We start from the raw sequence: 26,805 nt of genomic DNA on the forward strand, positions 1-26,805 counted from the left end.
TCCATTGAAGTGTGATTCAATTGAAATCATTCTAAGAGCATTATGAGTAATCATGTGGAAAGTATATTTTCATGCAGGCTGTGTACTACATCATTGTGTATCAACAAATATAGTAGAAATTTGGATTCCAAGCTGAGAACATTTTGGAATATGACAGGAGACAGAAGATAAAAAGTGCAAATACAAGTGTGGGGAAGTCACAGAATGCCATTACTTGTTATGTTTAGAACAATAATATGAATGAAAAGAGTTGTCAGACTATATGATATTACATTTGTATCAAAAAGCCCAGAATGCACACCAGAAACTGCTTTATGAAATGATAAACTTGAGACAAAAGTGCCTTGCCACTTAACAGTTTTGAAAACTCACAATGGCCGGTAAACAGAATACCTTAGCAGTACAGGACTTTTACAAGTGCACCCCATGTAATACACCCCCATTAGACAGGGTTGCCTATATTGCACATATCTTAGGGAAGCGACATCAGAAGAACCTCAAGAGTAGGAATCTGCCACAAGCAAATGATGAAGCAACCCGCACCATCCATGTAACAGGTAAGAACTGACCTTGTTTAAATTCAGTGTTGTTTTTAATGTTTGATTTGGGAAGAATTTTGTGATAGTGAGATATTGACGTAATCAGAATCTTTTAAATCTATGACTTAGTAAGTTTGTTACCAGGAAATTAGTGAGCTTTTATTACTAATCTACTCTCTGAAGCTCCTTTCCCGTTCATATGGTGAGGAATTGTATGGAAATTAGTTTTGGAAAACTGGGATCCACCAACCTTATCCTAAATGTTAATATTGGGCAGGGATGCCCCTTTCCTTGGGCTAGACTTGCTACTGCTGCCATAAATGAACATTATAACCAACCTCTTATAGCAGTAACAGCTTAGTTTTTACTCATGAATTAACACTCTAGGGGCCCAATCACCATTTGCAAGATGAACTTGGAGTGCGATGGCTAGTGGTAATCAGCCTTTGAATGTTTGATATTGTTTTTATCATATTTTGTTCATCTTTTTTTCTCCTCCAGGAATTTGTCTAAAATCTGTTGTTCTATGATTTTATAGGCACTGAATAGAAAACGTGAATTTAGAACATGATCTTAATTCTAGATGTCTAGACATGAGTTTTCTCATGTAGGATAAATTATCTGGGAATCATCAGGCATTTATATGCACACATCATTCCACATCTTGCTGGTCTTTTAACTGTTTGGTTCTTTTGCTTCCATTGAATACACTGGTCTGCTGTCACGGTTTGTGTGTCTGTATATATATATATATATATATATATATATATATATATATATATAGAGGATAGGGGAGAAAGAATACTTCCCACGTATTCCCTGCGTGTCGTAGAAGGCGACTAAAAGGGGAGGGAGCGGGGGGCTGGAAATCCTCCCCTCTCAATTTTTTTAATTTTCCAAAAGAAGGAACAGAGAAGGGGGCCAGGTGAGGATATTCCCTCAATGGCCCAGTCCTCTGTTTTTAACGCTACCTCGCTAACGCGGGAAATGGCGAATAGTTTGAAAAAAAAAAAATATATATATATATTATTATTATTATTATTATTATTATTATTATTATTATTATTATACTTTGCCGCTGTCTCCTGCATTAGCAAGGTAGTGCAAGGAAGCAGACGAAAGAATGGCCCAACCCACCCACATACACATGTATAAACATACACGTCCACACACATACATATACATACCTATACATCTCAACGTATACATATATATACACACACAGTCATATACATATATACACATGTACATAATTCATACTATCTGCCCTTATTCATTCCCGTTGCCACCCCGCCACACATGAAATGACAACCCCCTCCCCCCATATGTGTGCGAGGTAGCACGGAAAAGACAACAAAGGCCACATTCGTTCACACTCACTCTCTAGCTGTCATGTATAATGCACCGAAACCACAGCTCCCTTTCCACATCCAGGCCCCACAAAACTTTCCATGGTTTACCCCAGACGCTTCACATGCCCTGGTTCAATCCATTGACAGCATGTCGACCCCGGTATACCACATCATTCCAATTTACTCTATTCCTTTCATGCCTTTCACCCTCCTACATGTTCAGGCCCTGATCACTCAAAATCTTTTTCACTCCATCTTTCCACCTCCAATTTGGTCTCCCACTTCTCCTCGTTCCCTCCACCTCTGACACATATATCCTCTTTGTCAATCTTTCCTCACTCATTCTCTCCATGTCACCAAAGCATTTCAAAACACCCTCTTCTGCTCTCTCAACCACACTCTTTTTATTACCACACATCTCTCTTACCCGTTCATTACTTACTCAAACCACCTCACACCACATATTGTCCTCAAGCATCTCAATTTCAGCACATCCACGCTCTTCCACACAACTCAAGCTATAGCCCACACCTTACAACCATATAACATTGTCGGAACCACAATTCCTTCATATATTTATTATTCATTTATTTATTCTACTTTGTTGCTGTCTCCCGCGTGTGCGAGGTAGCGCAAGAAAACAGATGAAAGAATGGCCCAACCCACCCACATACACATGTATATACATACACGTCCACATATGCAAATATACATACCTATATATATCAACGTATACATATATATACACACACAGACATATACATATATACACATGTACATAATTCATACTGTCTGCCTTTATTCATTCCCATCGCCACCTCACCACACTTGAAATAACAACCCCCTCCCCCCTCATGTGTGCGAGGTAGCGCTAGGAAAAGACAACAAAGGCCCCATTCGTTCACACTCAGTCTCTAGCTGTCATGTAATAATGCACCAAAACCACAGCTCCCTTTCCACATCCAGGCCCCACAGAACTTTCCATGGTTTACCCCAGACGCTTCACATGCCTAGGTTCAATCCATTGACAGCATGTCGACCCCGGTATACCACATCATTCCAATTCACTCTATTCCTTGCACGCCTTACACCCTCCTGCATGTTCAGGTCCCGATCACTCAGAATCTTTTTCACTCCATCTTTCCACCTCCAATATGGTCTCCTACTTCTCGTTCCCTCCACCTCTGACACATATATCCTCTTGGTCAATCTTTCTTCACTCATTATCTCCATGTGACCAAACCATTTCAAAACACCCTCTTCTGCTCTCTCAACCATGACATTTATCCCTGGGGATAGGGGAGAAAGAATACTTCCCACACATTCCTCTCATGCCGTAGAAGGCGACTAAAGGGGATGGGAGCGGGGGGCCAGAAACCCTCCCCTCGTATTTTAACTTTCTAAAAGGGGAAACAGAAGAATATATATATATATATATATTTATTTATTTATTTATTTATTTATTTTGCTTTGTCCCTGTCTCCTGCGTTTGCGAGGTAGTGCAAGGAAACAGACGAAAGAAATGGCCCAACCCACCCCCATACACTTGTATATACATACACGTCCACACACGCAAATATACATACCTATACATCTCAATGTACACACATATATACACACACAGACACATATATATATACCCATGCACACAATTCACACTGTCTGCCTTTATTCATTCCCATCGCCACCTCGCCACACATGGAATATATATATATATATATATATATATATATATATATATATATATATATATATATATTTTGCTTTGTTGCTGTCTCCCGCGTTTGCAAGGTAGCGCAAGGAAACAGACGAAAGAAAATGGCCCAACCCACCCCCATACACATGTATATACATACGTCCACACACGCAAAAATACCTACCTACACAGCTTTCCATGGTTTACCCCAGACGCTTCACATGCCCTGATTCAATCCACTGACAGCACGTCAACCCCGGTATACCACATCGATCCAATTCACTCTATTCCTTGCCCTCCTTTCACCCTCCTGCATGTTCAGGCCCCGATCACACAAAATCTTTTTCACTCCATCTTTCCACCTCCAATTTGGTCTCCCTCTTCTCCTCGTTCCCTCCACCTCCGACACATATATCCTCTTGGTCAATCTTTCCTCACTCATTCTCTCCATGTGCCCAGACCATTTCAAAACACCCTCTTCTGCTCTCTCAACCATGCTCTTTTTATTTCCACACATCTCTCTTACCCTTACGTTACTTACTCGATCAAACCACCTCACACCACACATTGTCCTCAAACATCTCATTTCCAGCACATCCATCCTCCTGCACACAACTCTATCCATAGCCCACGCCTCGCAACTATACAACATTGTTGGAACCACTATTCCTTCAAACATACCCATTTTTGCTTTCCAAGATAATGTTCTCGACTTCCACACATTCTTCAAGGCTCCCAGAATTTCCCCCCCCCTCCCCCACCCTATGATACATTTCCGCTTCCATGGTTCCATCCGCTGCCAGATCCACTCCCAGATATCTAAAACACTTTACTTCCTCCAGTTTTTCTCCATTCAAACTTACCTCCCAATTGACTTGACCCTCAACCCTACTGTACCTAATAACCTTGCTCTTATTCACATTTACTCTTACCTTTCTTCTTTCACACACTTTACCAAACTCATTTACCAGCTTCTGCAGTTTCTCACATGAATCAGCCACCAGCGCTGTATCATCAGCGAACAACAACTGACTCACTTCCCAAGCTCTCTCATCCCCAACAGACTTCATACTTGCCCCTCTTTCCAAAACTCTTGCATTCACCTCCCTAACAACCCCATCCATAAACAAATATAATATAAATATATATATATATATATATATTATTATTATTATATTATTATTATTATATTATTATTATTATATTATTATTATTATTATATTATTATTATTATATTATTATTATTATATTATTATTATTATTATATTATTATTATTATTATTATATTATTATTATTATATTATTATTATTATATTATTATTATTATTATTATTATTATTATATTATTATTATTATTATTATTATTATTATTATATTATTATTATTATATTATTATTATTATTATTATATTATTATTATTATTATTTATTTATTCTACTTTGTTGCTGTCTCCCGCGTGTGCGAGGTAGCGCTAGGAAAAGACAACAAAGGCCACATTCGTTCACACTCACTCTCTAGCTGTCATGTATAATGCACCGAAACCACAGCTCCCTTTCCACATCCAGGCCCCACAGAACTTTCCATGGTTTACCCCAGACGCTTCACATGCCTAGGTTCAATCCATTGACAGCATGTCGACCCCGTATACCACATCATTCAATTCACTCTATTCCTTGCCCTCCTTTCACCTTATGCATACCACATGCTTCTCTCACATGTCAGCATCCCTTCTTTAAATGCCCTATCCCTCACCCACTCCTCTAGCTTCATTAACTTTCACCTTTTGCCATTCTACATTCAATCTCTGCAAATGTTTCTTCATTCAAGTCTCTTTTACAAGCTCACTATTACCACTGACATACAATTCACTCTTTCTTAAAGTATTTAACATGCAAAATCTACAGAAACACTTGTTCCAAACATCATCTCCCTATCCTAAACGTTTACTACACACTGCTCCCTCCTAGTCATGTGTTCGCCTGCTGTTACCCACTCAGCCACCATTCTGCCATATATCTTAACGCATATACCCAACATTTATATATTTAGATAAGTTATATTTCCCTCATGATATTTACTTGTTTATTTATGATTTCTCTTAGATTGATTTCTCTGAGAGTCCTGGTGTTACCCATGATGTTTCTAAAGGCTCAAGTATTCTAAGGCTGCACTACTTCAAAAGCAGGGAAATGTAGATTCCTTTGTAGTGAGAAGTTCTTTGATAAGCCTGTATTGCCATTAGTACAGCCCAGCATGGAAGGAAGAATGATATTCACATACTTTTGCATGTAGAGATTCCTATGAGGAGTTGGAGCTGGGAAGGGGGTTAATTCTCCCATCTTGTATTATGACAAACATGTAATCTCTCCTAGTCTCAAATATCAATGACAACACTTAACTCACGCAACTCATTTTTCACAACTCTAGATTTTCCTGCTGTGGGCACCTAGCCCAGCCTTTATGCAGAATGATGGGAGCAGTAGATAGAAGTAGTAGGTAGCAATGTTAGACAGGAGCTTTAGGTGGAAGCATTTGATAAAAGTAGCAGGTAGGAGCATTATATGGGAGCATTAGGTTGAAGTAGTAGGTTGTAACATAGGCTTAGGAGTATTAGGTAGAAGTAGTTGGTAGGAAGATTAGGCAGGAGCCTCTGAACACACTGTGCTAGAATTGCCTTCTGCCAGTGGGCCAGTTCAAGGTGGGACACAAAAGGCTACAAAGCAGCACTGGAGTTCAACAGATATGGAGAATTTTGCCATGGCCACCTCCTTGAGGGAGTTCCCAAAGGGAATGGGCATCAGAAATATAGAATAGAATTGAAAAATATAGGAATAGAATTGAAAAATATAGGAATAGAATTGAAAAATATAGGAATAGAATTGAAAAATATAGGAATACATTATGTGAATACTTTTATTAAAGACAGTCTGTCTTTTTACAGCAAGAATGTCTTTTTTCTTAGTATTGTATAAAAGGACTTTGCAAAATCCTTTTTACTCTTCACTTCAGCTCATGAATGTTGTGTCTGATTTACATGATCCACATTTCATATACTTACTTGTTCTTCGTTTCATAATCAGTAAAAGATTGATGTATAATAGTCTTCATGGTTTTTCTATGGTGCTGCACAGAGATAGCCATGAAGACTTCTCATAATTGGGACACATTTTAGTCACCATATGTGCATGGCTTAAGTTGAATGTTTTTTCTTATTCAATAAAGTAGACTTGCGGGCATTTTGTGGGTTGGGACTTGCATCTTTCACAGTTTGAAATATAAGATGAATGCTACTCTGCAGTTTCAGATGTGATTCAAGAGATCTTCCTGTGTTGTTTACTCCAAACTTGTATGTTGTTATTTTTATTGATTATACTTAACTGCTGTTTCCCACATCAGCAAGTTAGTTCAAGGAAACAGACAAGAATGGCCCAACCACTCTTATATCCATATATATACATAAACGTCCATACACTCACATATACATACTTATACATATCAAAGAGGATATGTGTGTCAGAGGTAGAGGGAACGAGGAGAAGTGGGAGACCAAATTGGAGGTGGAAGGATGGAGTGAAAAAGATTCTGAGTGATTGGGGCCTGAACATACATGAGGGTGAAAGGCATGAAAGGAATAGAATGAATTGGAACGATGTGGTATACCCAGGTCAGCGTGCTGTCAATGGATTGAATTGGCATGTGAAGCATCTGGGATAAACCATGGAAAGTTTTGTTGGGCCTGGATGTGGAAAGGGAGCTATGGTTTCAATGCATTACACATGACAGCTAGAGAATGAGTGTGAACGAATGTGTCCTTTTGTCTTTCCTAGCACTACCTAACTGGGGAGGGGGCCTAATTTCATGTGTGGCGGTCAAAACTAGTGCTACAGTCATTTGGTGGAAGGCATCCTCAGAACAACATGCCAGGCCTCTGATACCCATCATTTGTCAGTTAGCTGCTTGTGCACCATCCCACATGCTCTTCTGTACCTGGAATTAGAAAGAAGCTCATAGAATTGTTTCAGAATTAAATCAAAAATAGGAGAGTGGACACCTAGATTTATTATCCAAATATGTGGTGATTTTTTTTCCTTTTTAAGGAACAGTTATGGTCGAACCATTAAAAGAAATATGGTCCCAGACTATCTTATACCTAGAATTGATACAGAATAAAGCCTTAAGATATTTTTGTTTTCAGTGGTGTGATCTACCAGAGAAATGAGAAATTTGTTAAAAAATTTTTCCATTGTCATCATTAGAGCTGACTGGTCATAGTTTTTGTGATCAGAATGAGAAATTTTAGTTTCATAACTTGAATATACGATGGTTAGGTATGACCTTTACTTGGAAGATTTCCGACTGCCAGTCTAAACTAAAATCGTGTCATAAACTTTTTACACATATATTATTTCCAATCCTCTCCAGTTGATAGAGAAAGCTGTAAAGTTCTTGTGATGAAGCAATTAAGTATGCATAGAGTAACAGATATATATTATCCTCCCATATCTGGCTTATATTTATAAAGGAATAGGCAGATGTGTATGTGTGTGTGTATGTGGTGGGGAAATTGAATTATTGGTCAGTTGATTTGTGTATGTGTATATCCGTTTTATTTTTTCATGCAATATGTGCATATGATTATATCTAAAATACTTCTCTTTAATCCAGTGATGTGGCTAAGAAGGTACTAGCAAAAAATCATTACCTTGGAGGGACTCGCTTACATGTGTCAGCAAGACACCGCAAGAACCACCGGCAGGATACAGGTCGGTTTACTAATAATTATTTTAAATCCTTGGAGTTTTTTCTCTTCTATGCAGTCTGTCATGCATGGATTAGAGATTCTTTAGTGTATACTCTAGAGCCTAGATAGATGCATTAGATAAAAGTAATCATTAGGAACATAAGGTAGGAGCCTTTGCATACACTGTGCTAGATTTGCCCTCTGATAGTGGCCTGCTAAGGATGAGGCACTAAAGGCTAATAAGTGGCACTCTTTAGTTATGGAGACTCTGTTGCCATGGCTTCCCCTTTGAGGGAGTTTCAATTAGAATAGACATCATAGGTTTAGAATATAGGTATAACCTTCTAAACTGTTTTTCTGGCAAACTTTGTTTCTCATATTTGCATGCTGTCAAGATGTGCTACCAGACAAGCTTTTTCCCATCCTTTTATCTTCTTTTTTTGTGTATCATTTTGCAGTTTATTAAGAGAGTGATTAGATTTGTGTATTTTTTTTTGCACATGTATTTGGGTGTTATTATTATTATATTTTATATATAAAGCAAAATAAATAAATAAATAAATGTTATACTTTGTTGCTGTCTCCCGCGTTAGCGAGGTAGCACAAGGAAATAGACGAAAGAATGGCCCAACCCACTCACATACTCATGTATATATATACACGTCCACACACGCACATATACATACCTATACATCTCAACATATACATATATATACACACACAGACATATACATATAGACACATGTACATAATTCATACTGTCAGCCCTTATTCATTCCCATCGCCACCCCTCCACTCATAAAATAACAACCCCCTCCCACCGCATGTGCACGAGGTAGCACTAGGAAAAGACAACAAAGGCCACATTCGTTCACTCAGTCTCTAGCTGTCATGTATAATGCACCGAAACCACAGCTCCCTTTCCACATCCAGGCCCCACAAAACTTTCCGAGGTTTACCCCAGACGCTTCACATACTCTGGTTCAATCCATTGACAGCACGTCAACCCCGGTATACCATGTCGTACCAATTCACTCTATTCCTTGCACGCCTTTCACCCTCCTGCATGTTCAGGTCCCGATCACTCAAAATCTTTTTCACTCCATCTTTCCACCTCCAATTTGGTCTCCCACTTCTCCTCGTTCTCTCCACCTCTGACACATATATCCTCTTTGTCAATCTTTCCTCACTCATTCTCTCCATGTGACCAAACCATTTCAAAACACCCTCTTCTGCTCTCTGAACCACACTCTTTTTATTACCACACATCTCTCTTACCTTTTCATTACTTACTCGATCAAACCACCTCACACCACATATTGTCCTCAAACATCTCAATTCCAGCACATCCACCCTCCTCCACACAACTCTATCTATAGCCTACATCTCACAACCATATAACATTGTTGGAACCACTATTCCTTCAAACATATCCATTTTTGCTTTCCAAGATAACCATCTTGACTTCCACACTTTTTTCAATGCTCCCAGAACTTTCGCCCCCTCCCCTACCCTATTATAGGGGAGAAAGAATACTTCCCACGTATTCCCTGCATGTTGAAGGCAACTAAAGGGGGGCGGGAACAGGGGGCTAGAAGCCCTCCCCTCCTTATATTTAACTTTCTAAAAGGGGAAACAGAAGGAGGAGTCATTCTTTCGTCTATTTTGTTGTGCTACCTCGCTAATGTGGGAGACGGCGATTAAGTATAGTAAATGAATTATCTATTTATTCATTTTTTTTAGCTGTGTCCCGCATTAGCGAGGTAGTGCAAGGAAACAGATGAAAGAATGGCCCATCCACCCACATACACATGTATATACATACACGTCCACACAGGCACATGTACATGCCAATACATTTCAATGTATACATATATAAATATACATACACAGACTTATACATGTATACACATGTACATGATTCATATTTGCTGCCTTTATTCATTCCTATCGCCACCCCACCACACGTGATATTACCCCCAAGCCCCCACATGCACGAGTTAGTGCTAGGAAAAGATAACAAAGGCCACATTCGTTCACACTCAGTCTCTAGCTGTCATGTATAATGCACCAAAACTACAGCTCCCATTCCACGTCCAGGCCCCACAAAACTTTCCATGGTTTACTTTAGATGCTTCACATGCCTTGGTTCAATTATTATTATTATTCATTATTATTATTTTTTTTTTCATACTATTCGCTATTTTCCACATTAGCGAGGTAGCGTTAAGAACAGAGGACTGATCCTTTAAGGGAATATCCTCACTTGGCCCCCTTCTCTGTTCCTCTTTTGGAATATGATAAAGCGTGAGGGGAGGATTTCCAGCCTCCCGCTCCCTCCCCTTTTAGTCGCCTTCTACGACATGCAGGGAATACGTGGGAAGTATTCTTTCTCCCCTATCCCCTATTATTATTATTATTATTATTATTATTATTATTATTATTAAGGTGAAGATTTGTATGGGTTTTCAGAAAAGAAGATTGAATGTTGGGGTGAAGAGGGTGGTGAGAGTAAGTGAGCTTGGGAAGGAGACTTGTGTGAGGAAGTACCAGGAGAGACTGAGTACAGAATGGAAAAAGGTGAGAACAATGGAAGTAAGGGGAGTGGGGGAGGAATGGGATGTATTTAGGGAATCAGTGATGGATTGCGCAAAAGATGCTTGTGGCATGAGAAGAGTGGGAGGTGGGTTGATTAGAAAGGGTAGTGAGTGGTGGGATGAAGAAGTAAGAGTATTAGTGAAAGAGAAGAGAGAGGCATTTGGACGATTTTTGCAGGGAAAAAATGCAATTGAGTGGGAGATGTATAAAAGAAAGAGACAGGAGGTCAAGAGAAAGGTGCAAGAGGTGAAAAAAAGGGCAAATGAGAGTTGGGGTGAGAGAGTATCATTAAATTTTAGGGAGAATAAAAAGATGTTCTGGAAGGAGGTAAATAAAGTGCGTAAGACAAGGGAGCAAATGGGAACTTCAGTGAAGGGCGCAAATGGGGAGGTGATAACAAGTAGTGGTGATGTGAGAAGGAGACGGAGTGAGTATTTTGAAGGTTTGTTGAATGTGTTTGATGATAGAGTGGCAGATATAGGGTGTTTTGGTCGAGGTGGTGTGCAAAGTGAGAGGGTTAGGGAAAATGATTTGGTAAACAGAGAAATAGGTAGTAAAAGCTTTGCGGAAGATGAAAGCCGGCAAGGCAGCAGGTTTGGATGGTATTGCAGTGGAATTTATTAAAAAAGGGGGTGACTGTATTGTTGACTGGTTGGTAAGGTTATTTAATGTATGTATGACTCATGGTGAGGTGCCTGAGGATTGGCGGAATGCGTGCATAGTGCCATTGTACAGAGGCAAAGGGAATAAGAGTGAGTGCTCAAATTACAGAGGTATAAGTTTGTTGAGTATTCCTGGTAAATTATATCGGAGGGTATTGATTGAGAGGGTGAAGGCATGTACAGAGCATCAGATTGGGGAAGAGGAGTGTGGTTTCAGAAGTGGTAGAGGATGTGTGGATCAGGTGTTTGCTTTGAAGAATGTATGTGAGAAATACTTAGAAAAGCAAATGGATTTGTATGTAGCATTTATGGATCTGGAGAAGGCATATGATAGAGTTGATAGAGATGCTCTGTGGAAGGTATTAAGAATATATGGTGTGGGAGGCAAGTTGTTAGAAGCAGTGAAAAGTTTTTATCGAGGATGTAAGGCATGTGTACGTGTAGGAAGAGAGGAAAGTGATTGGTTCTCAGTGAATGTAGGTTTGCGGCAGGGGTGTGTGATGTCTACATGGTTGTTTAATTTGTTTATGGATGGGGTTGTTAGGGAGGTGAATGCAAGAGTTTTGGAAAGAGGGGCAAGTATGAAGTCTGTTGGGGATGAGAGAGCTTGGGAAGTGAGTCAGTTGTTGTTCGCTGATGATACAGCGCTGGTGGCTGATTCATGTGAGAAACTGCAGAAGCTGGTGACTGAGTTTGGTAAAGTGTGTGGAAGAAGAAAGTTAAGAGTAAATGTGAATAAGAGCAAGGTTATTAGGTACATTAGTGTTGAGGGTCAAGTCAATTGGGAGGTGAGTTTGAATGGAGAAAAACTGGAGGAAGTGAAGTGTTTTAGATATCTGGGAGTGGATCTGGCAGCGGATGGAACCATGGAAGCGGAAGTGGATCATAGGGTGGGGGAGGGGGCGAAAATTCTGGGAGCCTTGAAGAATGTGTGTAAGTCAAGAACATTATCTCGGAAAGCAAAAATGGGTATGTTTGAAGGAATAGTGGTTCCAACAATGTTGTATGGTTGCGAGGCGTGGGCTATAGATAGAGTTGTGCGCAGGAGGATGGATGTGCTGGAAATGAGATGTTTGAGGACAATTTGTGGTGTGAGGTGGTTTGATCGAGTAAGTAACGTAAGGGTAAGAGAGATGTGTGGAAATAAAAAGAGCGTGGTTGAGAGAGCAGAAGAGGGTGTTTTGAAATGGTTTGGGCACATGGAGAGAATGAGTGAGGAAAGATTGACCAAGAGGATATATGTGTCGGAGGTGGAGGGAACGAGGAGAAGAGGGAGACCAAATTGGAGGTGGAAAGATGGAGTGAAAAAGATTTTGTGTGATCGGGGCCTGAACATGCAGGAGGGTGAAAGGAGGGCAAGGAATAGAGTGAATTGGATCGATGTGGTATACCGGGGTTGACGTGCTGTCAGTGGATTGAATCAAGGCATGTGAAGCGTCTGGGGTAAACCATGGAAAGCTGTGTAGGTATGTATATTTGCGTGTGTGGACGTATGTATATACATGTGTATGGGGGGGGGGGTTGGGCCATTTCTTTCGTCTGTTTCCTTGCGCTACCTCACAAACGCGGGAGACAGCGACAAAGAAAAAAAAAAAATTATTATGAATTTTTTTTCTCCACACATATTCACCATTTCCCACATTAGCAAGGTAGCATTAAGAATAGAGGACTGAGCCTTAGAAGGAATATCCTCACTTGTCCCTCTTCTCTGTTCCTTCTTTAAAAAACTGTAATGGGAGGGAGAAACTGCAGAAGTTGGTGACTGAGTTTGGAAAAGTGTTTGAAGAAATAGTAATTCCAACAATGTTATATGGTTATGAGGCATGGGCTATTGATAGGGTTGTGGAGAGATACCTCTCCCTCCCACCCTCCTTGGCTTCCATACCTTCCTGTACCACACCAAGCCTTTCTTTCTTCCTTGCTTGGCCACAACACCTTCCTTCACCACTCTTTCCTTCCCTTCCTGGATACCACCCCCTCCCTCCCTGGCCACCATCCCCTCTCACCACCAACACTGCTACTCCCTCCCTCCCTGGCCACCACATCCTGAACAGTGGTTGGCCTTGTTCAGTGGCATAACCAATAACCCTGCCACATTTCCTCTCCATACCTCTGAAATTGGCAGCGCAACAGAATAAGGAGGTTTTTCATCATGCATCTGGCAACTTCCTATGTCTACAGACCAGTGAGAGACAGACAAACAGGAGTACCTTTTGATGGTGTAGTTTAACATTGGGTTCTTTGAATTGATCAACAAATTCTGTGATTGTATGGCATTAACATAATTTTAATGATGTAACTACAAGACCTCTTTTGTAGGACTCCTACACTTCCAAGGCTTTGCTACAATCTTTTAGGGTAAAGATGGATTCTTTTGGAGAGGGAAGTTCGTTGAGAATGTTCCTATTTTGTCCATTGACAATGAGACAACATTGCTAAAGGCGAATTTTTAGTCCCAGCATAACATCATGCTGGTATTCCCTTAGTAATGTGTAATTAAGGAAACAAAACTTACTGATTGTCTTTTACAAGACTTATATCATCCCATCATTCAAACCACTCTTTCCTCAAATACGATGTTCTAATGTAAGTTGAATTATCCTTGCCCAAAAATGATTTTCATATGATTTTAACTCTTAGCTTTTACTCTCAGTGAATCGTGCCATACCAATAAGCCGAAACTTGAGTAACATGTTGAGTGAGAAGGTTAAAGGAAGACAGTTGGACAGTGTTATTTACAACCTAGTGTATGAAATACAGCTGAAGGCAGAAGATTATCAGAAACGTGAATTCCTTAGGTGAGTGTTAACTTTTATTCAGAAATGTGTATGGAATAGATAAGAATTTGAAAGGGTATTGTTTGAGTACTTGATTATGTTAAATACTTTTTGCACAGACAGACAGATGCCTAAGGAAAATTACTACAGATGTCTGGAGTAGATAGAAAGTTACTATATGAAGTGAGGTTTTTTAATAAAGTAGTAAAGCAGATATGTAAGTTGGAAGGGTGAAGGTTGAATGGTCCCCAGTGCAAGGAGGCCTGTGTCACTGATTTGTATTGTCGCCATGACTGTTTGATATTTATGTATGGAGTAGGTTGCATGATTTGAAAGAGTGTTAAAGAAGGAAGATGAAAGTTGATGTAAACAAAAGTAAAGTTAGTAGGTGTGGCTAGGGATGAGTTGGTTAAAGTTGAGTGTGAGTTTACATGGGGAGGACTTAGAGGAAGCAGAATGCTTTAGATATTTTGTACTAGATCTGGCTATAGACAAAACTTAGGGCTGAAGTAAGTTAGACGGGAAAAATTGGAGTTAAAATCCTCGGTATGTAATACTGCATTGACAGTGGGGAGTCATTTTAGTTCAGAAGCAGTTTTTATGACTTTTAACATTGTAGATGGTGACAGTTAAAATATCTCTTTTGTTTTTACCAACAGGAAGAGCATCGTGCAGTTCTTAATGCCCCATTTTCCTCATGTGTTTGGTTATGTCTTTGGCTCCTCTGCCAACAATCTTGGTTTTGTGGGTTGCGACGTCGACTTGTATGTTGACCTGGGAGTAAATCCCTGGGCAGAAGGATATAGTAAAGGTAATTAGAAATAGTTAGCCTCACTTCTTTCAGGAATAAGAATTGACATGTTTTTGCCATTTCTTTTCATTCTATCTATCTATCTACCTGTTCCAAGGGGGTGGCCATGGCAATAGAGTCTCCATAACTAGTGAACTCTAGTGCTATTTCTTAGCCTTTTGTGCCTCAACTTTCTGAAATTTTTGTACAACCATTACCCAAAATTTTTATGTCAACAATGCTGTGTTTTGATTAATATTGATTTACACCACACAATTTCCTTAGGTAATGAAATGAAGAGATTGATATACGGCAACTTCCAGTTGTAAAACTTTATTGAAATGCTAAACTCAGCATACTATTTAGCATTCACGTGGTGTTTGTCTGTCCCAGCATCCAAATTTAATGTAAGCAAACAAGATTGCATCTCCTCATATGCTTTTCTTCTCCCTGTTGAGATTTTAGTTGAATATTGAAATTTTTTTTTTTTTTTTTGTTTAATGCAGTATTTTGACCCTACTTAAATAAGAAAGAGCCCAACATTCATTAGTAGTACTAGTAATATAGAAAAACCCCTCTTAACATAAAAGTAGATGTACGTAAAAAATCTAGAGTTTCAAAGAATGAGTTGTGTGAGTTAATTTTTGTCAAGTCTTATGTGTAACAAGGAGAGATTTTATGTTTGTGGACAGAATGCCAGCAGTCTTCATGTGGGTGAGGCAGAAAGAAAAAACAGCTGTCTGAAGTGCTGGCTCACTATGCAGATGTCACTGACCCTCCCGATACCCAGATGGGTAGTATCAGTTATATACCTCCCAGGTTTGTGGCTGCCTACCAGCTGCTATGTATATGAACAAACATGGCATCTCCTCACACACTTTTCCTCCTCCTGCCGGCTATTAACCTAAGCATGAAAGATTTTTCTCATGCAAAACAGTATTCTGATGGACCTTTCCAAAATGAATAAGAACCAGCATCTGTTAGATTGCTTGTGAGATGGAAATTTATCAATCCTAACATTAAAATGGATGTGCTGATGTGATATGAGAGTGGATTAGGACTTGTTAATAAAGTGCTTTATTGTGCCATATGCCATATGATGATACTCTTCTCTGTAGTGAAATTATATGTATGAGAAGTGTTATTATTATTATTATTATTATACTTAATCGCCGTCTCCCACGTTAGCGAGGTAGTGCAAGGAAACAGACAAAAGAATGGCCCAACCCACCCACATACACACATATATACATGAAAGGTATTATTATTATACATGATTGCCGTTTCCCATGTCAGCAAGTTAGCATCAGGAAACAGACGAAGAATGGCCCATCTCTGTATACATAAATGCCCATACATGCACATGTACATTTATTTATTTTATTTTTTATTTTTTTACTTTGTTGCTGTCTCCCGCATTAGCGAGGTAGCGCAAGGAAATATATGAAAGAATGGCCCAACCACCCACATACACATGTATATACATACACGTCCACACATGCACATATACATACCTATACATTTCAACGTATACACATATATACATACACAGACATATATATACACATGTACATAATTCATACTTGCTGCCTTTATTCATTCCCGTCGCTACCCTGCCACACATGAAATGACAACCCCTTCCCCCTGCATGCGTGCGAGGTAGCACTAAGAAAAGACAACAAAGGCCACGTTCGTTCACACTCAGCCTCTAGCTGTCATGTATAATGCACCGATACCACAGCTCCCTTTCCACATCCAGGCCCCACAAAACTTTCCATGGTTTACCCCAGACACTTCACATGCCCTGGTTCAATCCACTGACAGCACATCAGCCCCATGATACCACATCATTCCAATTCACTCTATTCCTTGCACGCCTTTCACCCTCCTGCATGTTCAGGCCCCAGTCACTCAAAATCTTTTTCACCCCATCTTTCCACCTCCAGTTTGGTCTCCCGCTTCCCCTCATTCCCTCCACCTCTGACACATATATCCCCTTTGTCAATCTTTCCTCACTCATTCTCTCCATGTGACAAAACCATTTCAAAACACCCTCTTCTCCTCTCTCAACCACAGTCTTAAAAACACATATCTCTCTTAACCTTTCATTCCTTACTCGATCAAACCACCTCACACCACATATTTTCCTCAAACATCTCATTTCCAACACATCCACCCTCCTCTGCACAACTCTATCTATAGCCCATGCTTCGCAAACATATAACATTGTTGGAACCACTATTCCTTCAAACATACCCATTTTTGCTTTCCGAAATAATGTTCCCTCCCACACATTTTTCAACGCTCCCTGAACCTTCGCCCCCTCCCCCACCCTGTGACTCACTTCTGCTTCCATGTTTCCATCCGCTGCCAAATCCACTCCCAGATATCTAAAACACTTCACTTCCTCCAGTTTTTCTCCATTCAAACTTACCTCCCAATTGACTTGTCCCTTAACCCTACTGTACCTAATATATTACCTTGCTCTTATTCACATTTACTCTCAGCTTTCTTCTTTCACACACTTTACCAAACTCAGTCACCAGCTTCTGCGGTTTCTCACCTGAATCAGCAACGAGCACTGTATCATCAGTGAACAATAACTGACTAACTTCCCAAGCTCACTCATCCACAACAGACTGCATACTTGCCCCTCTTTCCAAAACTTGCCCCTCTTTCACTGCCCTAACAACCTCATCCATAAACAAATTAAACAACCATGGAGTTAGCATGCACCCCTGCCGCAAACCAACATTCACTGAGTACCAATCACTTTCCTTTCTTCCTACTCGTACACATGCCTTACATCCTCGATAAAAACTTTTCACTGCCTCTAACAACTTGCCTCCAACACCATATTTTCTTAATACCTTCCACAGAGCATTTCTATCAACTCTATCATATGCCTTCTCCAGATCCATAAATGCCACATACAAATCCATTTGCTTTTCTAAGTATTTCTCACAAACATTCTTCAAAGCAAACACCTGATCCACACATCCTCCCCACTTCTGAAACCGCACTGCTCTTCCCCGATCTGATGCTCTGTACATGCCTTCACCCTCTCAATCAATACCCTCCCATATGATTTCCCAGGTATACTCAACTTCACTCTCTCAATCAATACCCTCCCATTTAATTTCCCAGGTATACTCAAGTTGCCTCCAATACCATATTTTCTTAATACCTTCCACAGAGTGTTTCTATCAAATCTATCATACGCCTTCTCCAGATCCATAAATGCCACATACAAATCCATTTGCTTTTCTAAGTATTTCTCACAAACATTCTTCAAAGCAAACACCTGGCCCACACATCCTCCCCACTTCTGAAACTGCACTGCTCTTCCCCAATCTGATGCTCTGTACATGCCTTCACCCTCTCAATCAATACCCTCTCATATAATTTCCCAGGTATACTCAACAGTTAACTTATATCTCTGTAATTTGAGCACTTACCTTTATCCCCTATCCCTATCCACATCCAGGCCCCACACTCCTTTCCACGGTTTACCTTATACGTTTCACATGCCCTGGTTCAGTCCATTGACAGCACGTTGACCTCAGTATACCACATCGTTCCAATTCACTCTGTTCCTTACAAGCCTCTCACCCTCCTTAGGTTCAGGCCTCGATCGCTCAAAATCTTTTTCACTCCATCCTTCCACCTCCAATTTGGTCTCACGCTTCTCCTTGTTCCCTCCGCCTTTGACACATATATCCCCTTTGTCAACTTTTCTTCACTCATTCTCTCCATATGTCCAAACCATTTCAACATGCCTTCTTATGCTTTCTTAACCACACACTTTTTATTACCACACATCTCTCTTACCCTTTCATTACTAACTTGATTAAACCACCTCACACCACACATTGTCCTTAAACATTTCATTTCCAACACATCCACCTCCTCCCAACCATACCCATTTTTGCTCTCTTGAGATAACGTTCTCTCCTTCCACACATTCTTCATCACTCCCAAAACCTTTGCCCCCTCCTCCACTCTGTGACTCACTTCCACTTCCCTGGTTCCATTTGCTGCCAAGTCCACTCCCAGATATCTAAAGCACTTCACTTCCTCCATTCAAACTTACATCCCATTTAACTTAACCCTCAACCCCACTGAACCTAATAACCTTGCTCTTATTCACATTTACTCTCAACTTTCTCCTTTCTCACACTTTTCCAAACTCAGTCACCAGCTTCTGCAGTTTCTCACTTGAATCATCCACCAGTGCTTTATCATCAGTAAACAGCAACTGACTCACTTCCCAGGCCCTCTTTTTCCCCAGCAGACTGCATACTTGCCCCTCTCTCCAAAACTATTGTCTTTACCTCCCTAACTTTCCCATCCATAAACAAATTAAACAACCATGGAGACATCACCCACCCCTGCCACAGATCGACCTTCGCTGAGAACCTATCTTCCTACTCGTACACATGCCATACATCCCTGATAAAAACTTTTCGCTGGTTCTAACAGCTTACCTCCCACACCATATACTCTCAAGACCTTCCACAAATCGTCTTTATCAACCCCATCATATACCTTCTCCAGATCCATAAATGCCATATACAGACCCTTCTGTCTTTATAAGTATTTCTCACGCACATTCTTCAAAGCAAGCATCTGATTCTCACCTCTTCTACCACTTCTGAAACCACACTGTGCTTCCCCAGTCTGATGCTGTGTACATGCCTTTACTGTCTCAATCAATACCCTCCCATACAATTTTCTAGGGATACTCAACAAACTTATGCCTCTGTCGTTTGAATGTTCACCTTTTTCCCCTTTGTCTTTGTACCATAGCATTATACATGCATTCTGCAAGTCTTCAGGCACTTCACCATGATCCATACGTACATTGATTATCCTTACCGACTAATCAACAAGATAAGTCACCCCCTTTCTTAAAAAATTCAACTGCAGTACCATCCAAACCCAGATTTCATCCTCTGCAAGGCTTTCACCACTTCTCTTTTAACCAAACCGTTCTCCGTGACCCTCTCTCTTCGCCCACCACCCCGACCAAAACACCCTACATCTGCCTTTCTATCATCAAACACATTTAACAAACCCTTAGAATACTCACTCCTCCCTCTCACTTCATCAATACCTGTAATCACTTCCCTCCTTTCCCCCTTCACCAATGTCCCTATTTGTTCTCTTGTCTTTTGGACTTTATTTACCTCCTTCCAAAACATCTTTTTGTTCTCCCTAAAGTATAGTTATACTTTCTCACCCCAACTGTCATTTGCCCTTTTTTTCAACCCTTGCACCTTCCTCTTGACTTCCTGGTGCTTCCTTTTATACATCTCCCAGGCATTTGCACTCCTTCCATGTAAGTATCATCCAAACACCTCTCTTATCTCACTAACAACTTTACTTTTTCAATCCCACCACTCACTACCCTTTCTAATATCCCCACCTCCCACCTTTCTCATGCCACGTGCATTTTTTGCACATGCCCTAACTGCTTCCCTAAATACATCCCGTTCCTCACCCACTCCCCTCACATCATTTGCTCTCACCTTTTGCCTTTTCTACACTCAATCTCTTATATTACTTCCTCACACAAGTCTCCTTTTCAAGCTCACTTACTCTTACCACTCTCTTTTCCCCAGTAATCTCTCTTCCTTTTTGAAAACCTCCACAAATCTTCACATTTCCCTCCATAAGATAGTGATCAGACATCCCTCCAGCTGCTCCTATCAGCACATTAAGATCCAAAAGTCTTCTCTTTTCCACGTCTATCAATTAACACATAATCCAGTAATGGCCTTTGATCATCTCTCTTACTCATATATGTTTTTTTTTTTTTTTTTTTTTTCTCGCTGTCTCCCGTGTTTGCGAGGTAGCGCAAGGAAACAGACGAAAGAAATGGCCCAACCCACCCCCATACACATGTATATACATACGTCCACACACGCAAATATACATACCTACACAGCTTTCCATGGTTTACCCCAGACGCTTCACATGCCTTGATTCAGTCCACTGACAGCACGTCAACCCCGGTATACCACATCGCTCCAATTCACTCTACTCCTTGCCCTCCTTTCACCCTCCTGCATGTTCAGGCCCCGATCACACAAAATCTTTTTCACTCCATCTTTCCACCTCCAATTTGGTCTCCCTCTTCTCCTCGTTCCCTCCACCTCCGACACATATATCCTCTTGGTCAATCTTTCCTCACTCATTTTCTCCATGTGCCCAAACCATTTCAAAACACCCTCTTCTGCTCTCTCAACCACGCTCTTTTTATTTCCACACATCTCTCTTACCCTCACGTTACTTACTCGACCAAACCACCCCACACCACACATTGCCCTCAAACATCTCACTTGCAGCACATCCATCCTCCTGCGCACAACTCCATCCATAGCCCACGCCTCGCAACCATACAACATTGTTGGAACCACTATTCCTTCAAACTCATATATGTATACTTATGTATATCTCTTTTTAAACCAGGTATTCCCAATCAGCAGTCTTTTTTCTGCACACAAATCCACATACTCTTCACCATTTCCATTCGCAACACTGAATACCCTGTGTACACCAGTTATACCCTCCACTGCCACATTATGAGAAGTATGTCATGAAACTTTGAGGATAAATAAACTTGTATTTTCTGTTTAAAGATACACATCAATATGTTCAAAGATTTTAAGTTACAAAGTTGTGTAAATACTGAAGCATTCATATAGAGTTTGCTTGTTTATGCATCTGAACTTATTCTGAATAAAACATGACATTTCAGTGCTCCCAAGGTTTCCTCAGCCCATTTTAAGAGCAGTATGTTTTCTTTGGGGTGCAGCTTGGAATTGAGATCCAGGTTTTTTGTATAAAGTACGTCCAAAATTTACCATGGCTTAGAACAGAGGATGGCTAACATTTGACTAAATGTGGTGTGTAGAATACGTTTTCCAATTATTAGGTGTTTGGAAGTGCTTGTATTTCTGCTGAATATTTTTAAGAGATACATACATATCATTTATTTTATTTTATTGCAGCTGAGACAGAATGCAAAGCAAGTGATTTGACGTGGTACTTGGCACGGGAGATCAGGCGCTCAAGAAGAGGCACCATGGTATGTTTAGTTAAAGTAACCTTATACTCTTATTTCAGTCAAAGTTTGATATTAATTATACTGTATATTCTTACCAGATAGCATATATTATAGTGTATCTTGAATAGAAAAAGAAAATTATAAATTTTTTCCATACTTCTTGATTGCTGTTTCCTGCATTAGTGAGGTAGTGCCAGGGAAAAGAGGAAGAAAGGTACATCCACTCACATACACGTATATATACTTATATGCGCATACATATACATGTTATTCTGTTTCCCCTTTTAGAGATTTTAATACAAGCTACCTCGCTGAAGGGAGAGGGGGTAGGGGATGCTATTTCATGTGTGGCGAGTTGACAACAGGAATGGATGAAAGCAGCCAGTATATACATGTGTATGTATGTATATGTCTGCGTATGTACGTTCAAATGTATATGTATGTATATGTGCGTGTGTGGGCATTTATGTATGTACATGTGTGTGTGGGTGGGTTGGGCCATTCCTCATATGTTTCCTTGCTCCACCTCACTGATGTGGGAAATGGCGATTAACTATAATAAAATGAATGATTGAATGTTCTTATTTTTGTTCACCTTCATCAACTCCCAATGCTACCCCACCCCGCAGGAAACAGCACAAATGCATGAAGGTAAAGAAAAAAGGCAACATATACATTTTCTTCTTTTCCCTTACACTTGATCTCCACCCTCTGCTTCAGCGAGGTAGCGCTAGGAAACTGACAAAGAAAGGTCACATCCATTCACAAGCTGTCATGCATAATGCACCGAGACATATTGATTTTTACTGATGTTAGTGAAAATAGTACCAAGTAACATTTATGATGTTGATGATTATGGTGATGTTGATGATTATGGTGATATTGAGTGTAGGAAAGATAATAATAATGGCAGTGGTAGAATTGGGTGATATCCATAGTAACAAATGAATGAAATGTTGCAATAATAGTTGAAAATAAGAGTGAGTGATTTACTCATCTTAAGTAGTTTGATAGTGTCTTCTTCAAGAAGATAGTTATACTTCCTAGAATATACACAAGTGTATATCCAACTGTGGTAGGTCAAGGATCTGGGAGCTGGGAAGAGTTGCTACTTGATGGTTTTGCCATAAACTAGCCAGTTATAAAGCACCATTTTTGTCACCGTTTTTACCCTAGCTAAACTATCTACTTTGGTCTTTTTTGCTTCTTTTAAATGATATATGGGCAAAAATATAGGTAAATGGAAACATGGTATGTGGTTGCTTCTGTGAAAAAGTTTCACGTCAACAATTTCTATAGATTGTTTTGTAACTTTACTTTCAGTTGCTAGAGACTTTGAACCAGAAAGTGCCTAGAACGTTTAATAAAGGCTTTAAATGTTAGCTTAGGTATCTCATAGCTGTAGGAATCATCTGGTATGAATATTTATATGATTTTTCAGGTTCAGGCAGTTGCTAGGGCACGTGTTCCTATTGTTAAATTTCAAGACATACAAACTGGACTAATGGTTGACCTATCCTTCCGTCATGGGATGCCTGTCTATAACACCCAACTTATTTGCCAGTACTCATGCACGCACCCACTTGTCCGACCATATTTGATGCTAATCAGATACTGGGCTAAGATCCAGGTAAGGTTATCTCTAAATTTTATGCATCTTCTTTAAATTTTGCAGTTTTCCTTATGTGAGATGTACGATTTTCTGACATTTGGAAAGATGGCTCTGGCAGAATCCTTTTCAGCCTCTATGATCACTGATTTAATCTATTTCATATTCCTCGTATTCTATAAGAGTGCTAAACCTGATCTAGAAACTAAGGGCTGAAGTGTTAATCCCATCATTAGAATGAAGTATCTGGTGTCAGTGACTTGTGTGTGCTAATCAGCTTTCTGTTTTTATCCACCAGCTTACCCATCCTGCCTTATTGCTTATTTAAAGTAATAACACAAGATAAAAGGATTTCCAGCCCCCTGCTCTAAGCTCTCTTGATTGCCGTAAACATCATTTAAGAGATACATGTAGTATTTTTTCTTTTCAGTTCCCAGGAATGCATTGCATGTTTCCCTTAAGAATAAGTACTGATGCTAGTTGTTTTTGAGTGTCATTATGTATCTGTCTGTGTGTATCCCTAATGCCTAATCCCTTTAGGAACTGCTATCAAGGGGGTGGCCGTGACGAAAGAGTCTTCACTTATACCTATCCTTGCATGCCTCTCTTGCTTACACCATTCTACATTCTTCCATCATTTCTCTCCCTCCAGTAATCTTCCACTATATTTCCCCATGTCACAGTTGGTTTTCCTCTCACACCAATCTCTATTAATTGCACTATCATACACTTTCCTTGTAAACTACCTCATCTTGCATTGTCTTCACATGCCCAAACCATACCAAAGTATTATGAGTCACCCAATACCACATCTTTCATACATCCCCTCATTTCTTTATTCCAGCTAGTTGCACCATATACCCTCCTCAAACAGCTCATTTCAACAGCCTGATTTTTTGACTTCTGTGACCCATTCCATTTCCATGTTTTGGCAGCATATGCTGAATAGGTGGTGTCTGTTCTTTTTCCACTTAAAGTTAGGTGGGACATGCAGAATAAAGCCCATAGTATTTCACTGGCCTCCTGTGACATCTTCATGTACAGTATTAATCATTAACTGTGAAGACTGCAGAAATGAATTTGCTCTCAAAGTGGCACTTTTCAATTAATGTTTGATTTTGCTGAAAGTATTCATTGTTCAAAATAATTATGATATCATTTCTTTCAGGGTGTGGCAGGTGGTGGGCAGCCCTCATTTCTGATAACTAATTATGCTCTAACCATGCTCATGCTCTTCTACCTTATGACAAGAGAAGATCCCATAATTCCATCTGTGGCATATCTCAAGCGCAATCAAGGAGTTAACCATAGAGGAATTGTTATTGGCGGTTGGAACTGTACTTTTGACCAAGATGTTAGTGAGTGGAATTTGAAAAGGCACAGTGTTAGTGTCATGGAGCTTGTAACAGAGTTTTTCACTTATTATGGGAATCTTGAAGCCTCTAAGTGGATTATAAGTCCTCTTGCTGGTGAACTGGTAGATAAGACAGCCATTAAGAACAGAGAATTAAAAAAGCTACCCCCTTGTTTTGAGTGGTATTGTCGACAAAAGACCAACCTGCAGATTGACACATCACTCTGCCTGCAAGATCCATTTGAGCACAGTCATAACTGTACCAGGGGATTGCGAAGTGGACCTCTTGCAGAATTTCAGTATAAATGTAAGAGGGCTGCTGCTATATGTAGTAATGTAGTGAAAGGAGAGCAATCACTGAGTGACTTCCTTTGCATTATCGAAATCACCCCTGATATACTGAAAGAATTATGCTCTGCTGATTCCCCTAAAGAACTAGATCAAACTGTTGAGGAAGTAATTACTCTTGATGACTCAGATGATGCTTCACAGGACTCAGTTGAAATTTTAGATGTATCTTCTGCAAAGGCACCCAGTGCAAAGGCAGTTCCTTCAACAGAATTAAACTCCTCTGTAAAAATGGATGACACTAAGAGTGAAGGCATATCAGATGAAGAGGAAATAATTGTTGTGATTTCTGGTGATTCACGGGAAGTGTGTGGAAAGAACTTGAAGAATGGTGCGTCATCAATGGAAGTGTCAGAAAATGGAGTTGATGATAGCAGTGCAGACTGTCATGAATTGCCTCTAATGTTACCAGAAAGTGTACCTGAAAAGAAACTTTACAAATTCCTGTTACATTTTTCAGGAATTCCAGAGTTCAATATAACTTTCGATGGTGCAGTGTCTGGTGGAAAGGGAGTGATGATTGCTGAAGATGACATAGGGCAAGCTGCTTGTTCATTAGTGCACTTTGCTTTGCAGCAGTGTTTGAAGATTGATGTCTCTGTCATTGAAGCATTTTTAGGTGAAAGAAAGAGAAAGACCCTTTCACATAATGATATTGAAACAGGGAAAAGAATAAAAGGAGCTGATGGAGAAAGTGTCCTTGTAGTAAGGAAATATCGAAGATTAGCACAGTACCATTGTCTTGCAGCAGTTCAGTTGTGGATTGGAAGGAAAAAAATTTCTAAAAGTGTTCCCATGGGGAAGAACGTCACTCCTCTTCAGCATGAACTTGCCATAACAGAAGTTCAGGTTAGTGCTGCTGGTGTGACAATTAATTCTGATTCCTTAGCTAATTCAGAAAAGCTGGACTTTTTGATTGAATTGTGGCAAAAATGCAGTGATCCAACTAATATCCTTGTGACCGGAGACTCCAGATCAAGTGTGAAGATTACTCGTGCACAGATGATTCCAATGTTTTGCTACCTGACTTCACTTAGTCAGAGTCTCCTCAAAAAATTGACAAACTTTGTCATTACTACTTCATCCAAAAGATAGTGTAAATAATTGAATATTTTGATACAATAAATTTATTGTATTCACTTAACATTTTAATGTGTCATGTATGTAAAAATTTATCTAAGATGTGTTAAGTTACCTAGTTGGATTGCTGTGTAGAAATTCAGCAGTGAATTCGGTATATGTGATATAGGGCAAAATAATTCCCTCA

General features: G+C 39.9%; 1 protein-coding gene across 1 annotated transcript; it reads left to right on the forward strand.

Annotated features, from left to right (window-relative positions):
- The first annotated feature begins 226 nt into the window (after window positions 1-226).
- LOC139763701 (uncharacterized) lies at window positions 227-26,677 on the forward strand. Its single transcript, XM_071690026.1, has 7 exons — window positions 227-557; window positions 8,246-8,350; window positions 14,242-14,386; window positions 15,025-15,176; window positions 22,172-22,248; window positions 23,669-23,857; window positions 25,005-26,677. The coding sequence occupies exons 1-7, from the start codon at window positions 374-376 to the stop codon at window positions 26,631-26,633; spliced, it is 2,481 nt and encodes an 826-aa protein (XP_071546127.1). The 5' UTR covers window positions 227-373; the 3' UTR covers window positions 26,634-26,677.
- The last annotated feature ends 128 nt before the right edge of the window (window positions 26,678-26,805 follow it).

Source organism: Panulirus ornatus, chromosome 47, assembly GCF_036320965.1.
Source record: "Panulirus ornatus isolate Po-2019 chromosome 47, ASM3632096v1, whole genome shotgun sequence".
NCBI classification, from domain to species: domain Eukaryota; kingdom Metazoa; phylum Arthropoda; class Malacostraca; order Decapoda; family Palinuridae; genus Panulirus; species Panulirus ornatus.